General features: G+C 45.5%; 1 protein-coding gene across 3 annotated transcripts in view; it reads left to right on the top strand.

Annotated features, from left to right (window-relative positions):
• Window positions 1–448: 448 nt before the first annotated feature.
• Window positions 449–5,643, top strand: part of ttf2 (transcription termination factor, RNA polymerase II) — a 9,721-nt gene continuing 4,526 nt past the window's right edge. For 2 of the 3 annotated variants that reach the window (XM_019880898.1, XM_019880889.1), the window contains exons 1-10: window positions 449–558; window positions 666–780; window positions 852–938; window positions 1,332–1,401; window positions 2,452–3,540; window positions 4,127–4,367; window positions 4,478–4,708; window positions 4,785–4,934; window positions 5,247–5,397; window positions 5,488–5,590. In XM_019880898.1, the coding sequence (XP_019736457.1) occupies window positions 531–558; window positions 666–780; window positions 852–938; window positions 1,332–1,401; window positions 2,452–3,540; window positions 4,127–4,367; window positions 4,478–4,708; window positions 4,785–4,934; window positions 5,247–5,397; window positions 5,488–5,590 (2,265 nt within the window). In that variant the 5' untranslated portion in view covers window positions 449–530. The remainder of the gene's footprint in view (window positions 559–665; window positions 781–851; window positions 939–1,331; window positions 1,402–2,451; window positions 3,541–4,126; window positions 4,368–4,477; window positions 4,709–4,784; window positions 4,935–5,246; window positions 5,398–5,487; window positions 5,591–5,643) is intronic. The other variant, XM_019880906.1, reaches the window with a different exon arrangement.

The raw sequence follows: 5,643 nt of genomic DNA, 5'->3' as shown, positions 1-5,643 counted from the left end.
AAGGTCAGCGTCACCGGCTGGCTGGAGGGTGAAGTGCATGATCGAGGAATAATAATTTAATTATACACAAAATCAGATCTATTGTTAGAGTTGGAGTGTCGAGTTGTTAAGATTTATTACTTAACCAAGATAAACAGATAAAGAGAGCAGATATCAAATTTAGTCCTCACTTTTTCTTCTTAAAAAGAAAAAAAAATAGAAGCGGACTTGAACGTCAGTGGCTCCTGGTAAACTACATCCGGCCTCATAATTCACAATAAAGCCCTCGTTTTTACAAATACTTTTATTCACCGAAGTATCACCAGTAAATACACATTTTAAGTGACAAATATTAAATTGCTACTTTGTCTTTTGTGGATATCTTGCAAAGTCTTCGACATATGTGATGACATTTGGAATATTACTTTTATCATGACACGCTTACATCGAACATCCCTTTTGGCGAAGACTGATTGGTCGATGCAAAATGGCCACATGACACGAATATGAGAAGTTTCATTTCCAAGCGCGTTTCGAGACGTTAGTCAATTATGGACAAAGTTACATGTGATGTCCACGGTAAGGCGTTAAACTACATATCATTCAGGAAATAATTCGTGTTTTTGGCTATTCGACATGGGTACATCTTTCTTTAATTCACAATTACGCTTTGTGTTGTCTTTCAGGTGGGCTATGTATGCTAAAGACAGGCGTGAAAGATGGCCCAAGCAAAGGCAAAAGCTTTTACGTGTGTGTGGACAAGCGTGGCTGTAACTTCAGCAGTGTGGCCAGGTCTGATTGGTGTTTCTCTTCAATATTTTTTTACATTGAATTGAAGTTGCTATTCATCATCCATCCCCCTTCCCACTCAGCATCTCGGCCTCTCGCTGCCTCCAGCATGAAGATTCCATCGTGGAGCTCCAGGCGTTGATGTACAGCCAGCAGGAAGAGTGCGACAGGTGGGTGGCTATCGAACTAAAGGTCCTGGTTTGTTTCTGCGTGGGCATTATGTGCGACCCAAAGAACATGGAAAGTCATCAGTCGTAACCACTATTCCTGCATATGCCTTGTTGTCTGAAGAAATTATAGACGAACGAGGGGATAATCAAAGTGTCCTTTAATCACTTTTACGTTTTTCTTTATTCATTCCCTTCAATATGTTTCAGAGTCTGTTCTTTTTTTTTTTTTTTTTTTTACTTAAAGAGGTTGAATCAGGACTTTTAGTAATCTTCCTTTCCACAAAAAATGTGCACGTCTACTAAAGTACACAGTGTAAGTACCTTGGTAGACTCTGTCTCGATTAGCATTCAGATATGACATTATGCTGTGTATTTTTTTTTTTTCTGCCTCAGGTTGTTCTACAGGTGCGTTGAGGGTAAAAAAGCCGGACAGCGATGGTGTGGAAATGTGCCCTGGGCTATGGTAAGACTACATTTGACATTTACTCTAACATGGAGAATAGGAAAAAAAACAAAACTACAAATAATGCATTGAGTAAAAATAAAATCCACTGCGTGCTGGATCACATGTGCATTCTCTATGTACATGTTGTGACAAGTAGTCAAGTCAAGTACAACTTTATTGTGCAACACACAGCATAGATGAAATTTCTTCCCTCACAAGACAACATAAAACAAGAGGAGCCGCTGCGGGTGTCCGCGCCGCCATCAAAAGAAAAGTTAACATAAAACGAAAAAATAATACAAGACAACACATTAGACACAGACAATCGTGCAATCTTAACCACTTTCCTGCATACACTTTGTTGTCTGAAGCAGTTTTGATGAAAGAGGAGCGAATCAAAGACATCATGCTGCAATGTGCACACGTCTGCTACAAGCTAAGCTTGAAAGCAACAAGAAGCTGTAGCATCCATTAATGAAAAAGAGAGATTGGCTCTCTTCTCCTGTCCCATGTAAATCCGCTTCAATTCCAAGCCACGACTCCCAGCTCCACATACACATCGGCGCTCCTTTCTTCTCATCGTCGGCTCCTCAAGCCATGCATCCATCCAGCCGCAGACTGTCCATCAGCACCGACCTTTCCGATGAACAAAGCGGGGCTGTGAAAATGCTGCCTATTTCAGGCGCAAGACACAAGCGCCCCGGGGCTGTCCAGCAATGTCAGTCAAATGGCGCCAACATTCCTCCCAATCAAAATCGGTGCTGGTACACGCGTGCCGCCAAGCAGGCGCAACCACCAAGCACAGATTCTTCTTCTTGACGAATGTCGTTGCCAAAAATGCTGAAAACAGTCCACATCAGGTCCACACGACATAACAACACCATGTGACAAAACAAAAGACAAAAACAACAAAAAAAATGCAAGGCTCTTGAAGAGCACTTGCCGACGGCTGCCGACTCAGGCGCCATCTTGGTATTGGTATACAAATATTGTATACATCCAACAAAAAGTATGGAAAACAATGCTTGCAAGTGATAACTGTTGTCAATGCTTGTCATCATTTTACAGCCGGAGAAGGATGAGAATAAGTGTAAAAAATCGGCACAACCTTCCTGTCTGCCACCAGTGCGAAACCCCTTCAAGGCTCCGGAAAAACTGGGCCAAGAATCACAGTGGAGGAGGATGCAAAGAGAGAGTGAGAGCAAAGACAACATGGAGACAAAAAGTAGAGCAGAAGAAGGTGAGGGGGAAGGTCGGCCAGTCACACCTGAAACATATAGAGGACAACATCTTCCAGCAGGGATGAAGCTGAAGAAGAAATCTGTGGATAAAACACATCCACCAAGCAAAAGTGACATGCCCACTTCTGGAGTTTCCATGTCTGTGCCCAAAAGTGACATGACCACCTCCAAAGGTTCTGTAACAGCAACAAACATCTCTATATCTGTGCCCAAAAGTGACATGGCCACCTCCAAAGGTTCTGTTGAAACAGCGAGTGTCTCCACTTGTAAACTTAAAAACAAAATGGCCACCTCTGGAGTCTCTATGTTCACGCAGAAAAGCGATAATGCTGCCTCTGGCGTTTCCTTGTGTATGCCCAAAAGCAACATGACCACCTCCAACGTCTCTCCGTCTGTGACCAAAAGCAACACAAACACCTCCATCGCTGCCACGGCTGTACCCAAAAGCGAAATGCCCACCTCCGGTGTCTCCATGTCTGCACCCAAAAATGAAACGGTCTCCTTCAGAGGTCCAGCAGTAACCGAGCGGAGCTCTCCATCTGTACCCAATACCAACATGGCCACCTCCAAAGGTTCCATTCCAATGTCAGTTGCCTCCACGACTGTGCCCCAAAGTGAAATGGTCGCCTTTGGAGGTTCCTCCACGCCAAGCATCTCTTCGTCTCCGCCCAAAAGCGAAATGGTTGCCTCCGGAGGGTCTGACAACAGTGCAGGGCAGTGGAGACCCCGTCAAAGCAAACACTGCCAAGATGATGATGACGAAGACTTTGCGCTGGTGTCTGTCAAGCCCCCTCAAAAGCCCCACCGGACCCTCACCTCCACCGCCATCCAGAAGCCTCTGACTTCCTACTCCGCCTTTCAGCCGGCCTCCCATGTGATGCACAAGATGCTGTCCACTCAGCTCCAGCAGAAAAAGGTGAGCCCCGTACTGCCTGCAACGCTGCCAGTTACCTTGAAAAAGTAACTTTGTGACTTCATTGATTACTTGCTTGTTAGAATAACTTTACTGTTTACTTGATTTTCTGAGTGACTACGTTAAATTCCAAATGACTTGAATAGTTTGCATAAATGCGATATCTATTTACGATTATAGTTTAGTATAAAAATGGCACCTGGTTTTGCCACTGAATTGCAAGTACATTTTTAACAGTGACATTTGAGAATAACATTTCTTTTTATTAAAAATAGACACCCTTTATGTTGAAACAAAATGACTTCAATTTTTAAAAAATGATGAGTCGTTAATGAATGTCACTTACATTAATGGGTTACTAGTTTTTTATTCGTACATTTCTTTCTAGACTTATAACACATTTTAAATAAAATATCAAATAAAGGGGGAATTCCAGCTTGATCGGTAGAGCACAGGTGCATACTATAGATACGCTATGTTGGCATTATGATTAACCCAATCTCTTGCCAATAATTCCTGATCACCGCCACCTTGCGCAGCAGAAGTCAGTTTCTAACTATCTTCCCGCTGTCATGCTGGCGCATCCAAGGCTACGCTGGCGGTGGTAAACGTGGCGGCGCTGCCAGACAAAGGTGAGCGTCTGAGGACTCAGGTCAGAGAGCTGGAGGCGGCTCTGGAGTCTCTCAACCTCACTCCCGCAGATGACAAGCCACCCACCAGCCAGGTAGCGAACCCCTTCAGCCGCCCGGGGGGCACCATCCTCATTCCGGCCCCTCCCGCCCCAGGACCCCACCCGCAGCCAAATCGGGGCTTCTCCCAGATGCATGGAGGTCAGTACATTACCTCCGCTACGTATGTAATTTCACAATTCCCTAATGTATAAAAAAAATATCCCTGAATATGGTCCCAAAATATGATGGTGTTCTGCGTTGCGTTGTAGAGCACCAGGCCTTCTACGGCGGCCGCATGACGGACAACCGTCTGCTGGCCGTGAAAAACGCCACGTGCAAGGCCATCGATCACCTGCACACGTCGCTGGAGTCCTGCCCGTCCGCCGACGCCGAGGCGCCAGACCCCAGGGGGCTCCGGGTGTCGCTGTTGGCTCACCAGAGGAGAGCGCTGGCCTGGCTGCTGTGGAGGGAAGCACAGAATCCATGCGGAGGCATTTTGGGTAAAGGCGGCAAATGGAAGTGTTTTCATCATGAAATGAATTTTGATTTTAACACCCGCTGTGTTTGCGGCTGCAGCGGACGACATGGGCCTGGGAAAAACGCTCACCATGATCGCGCTCATACTGGCGCAGAAGAGCAAGGTGAAGGCGGAAGGGGAAGGGGAGGGCGAGGAGGAGGAGGAGGAGGAGGAGAAGAAGCAGGAGGAAGGCTGGCTGTCAAAAACCGGTAACATCAAATAAGACAGGAAATTGAATGAAAGAACATTGAATAAATAATATCAACATAAATTGGGATTAAGTCAATTTTTGCAATCTATTGAACAGGTAAAAATGAAATATGGTAAATAATTCCTTTCACACATTTTTTAATTAAGTCATCAAATAAATGAAAGATGCCATTACATCATTCAAGATTCCTTTACATAAATAAAAATGACATTTACTGTGAATAAATAAAAGGCATAGAATTTGACCCCCAAATCTCAAGCTTTTCACCTTTTTACATTTGACAATTTAATGACTGAAAAATGCCACCCAGATTGCCGACCGAGGCCCTCCAAAGGCACCCTGGTCATCTGCCCGGCCTCGCTGGTCCACCACTGGAAGAAGGAGATTGAGCGACACGTGAAGGCAGGTCGCCTCAGCGTGTACTTGTACCACGGACCAGACCGCAACAAGAACGCCCGAGTGTGAGCGCACACACACACACACACGCACACGCACACGCGCACGTGCAGAACCAAAGCAATTTGACTCACCAAAGGTGCCGTGTCTGGCAGGCTGGCTCAACACGACGTGGTGGTGACCACATACGCTTTGGTGTCCAGGGAAGCGCCCGGCCAAAAGGAGGCGGACCAACCCAACAAGGAAGCCAAAGATGCGGTGGGTGAAATATCAAAATATGAAGCGCAGTCATTAAGAGTTTCTGAGTTTTT

This window comes from Hippocampus comes, unplaced genomic scaffold (genome assembly GCF_001891065.2).
Source record: "Hippocampus comes isolate QL1 unplaced genomic scaffold, H_comes_QL1_v1.1 scaffold214, whole genome shotgun sequence".
Classification (NCBI taxonomy): Eukaryota; Metazoa; Chordata; class Actinopteri; order Syngnathiformes; family Syngnathidae; genus Hippocampus; species Hippocampus comes.
Note: the sequence above shows the minus strand (reverse complement) of the source record. Positions and strands in the feature narration are given on the sequence as shown.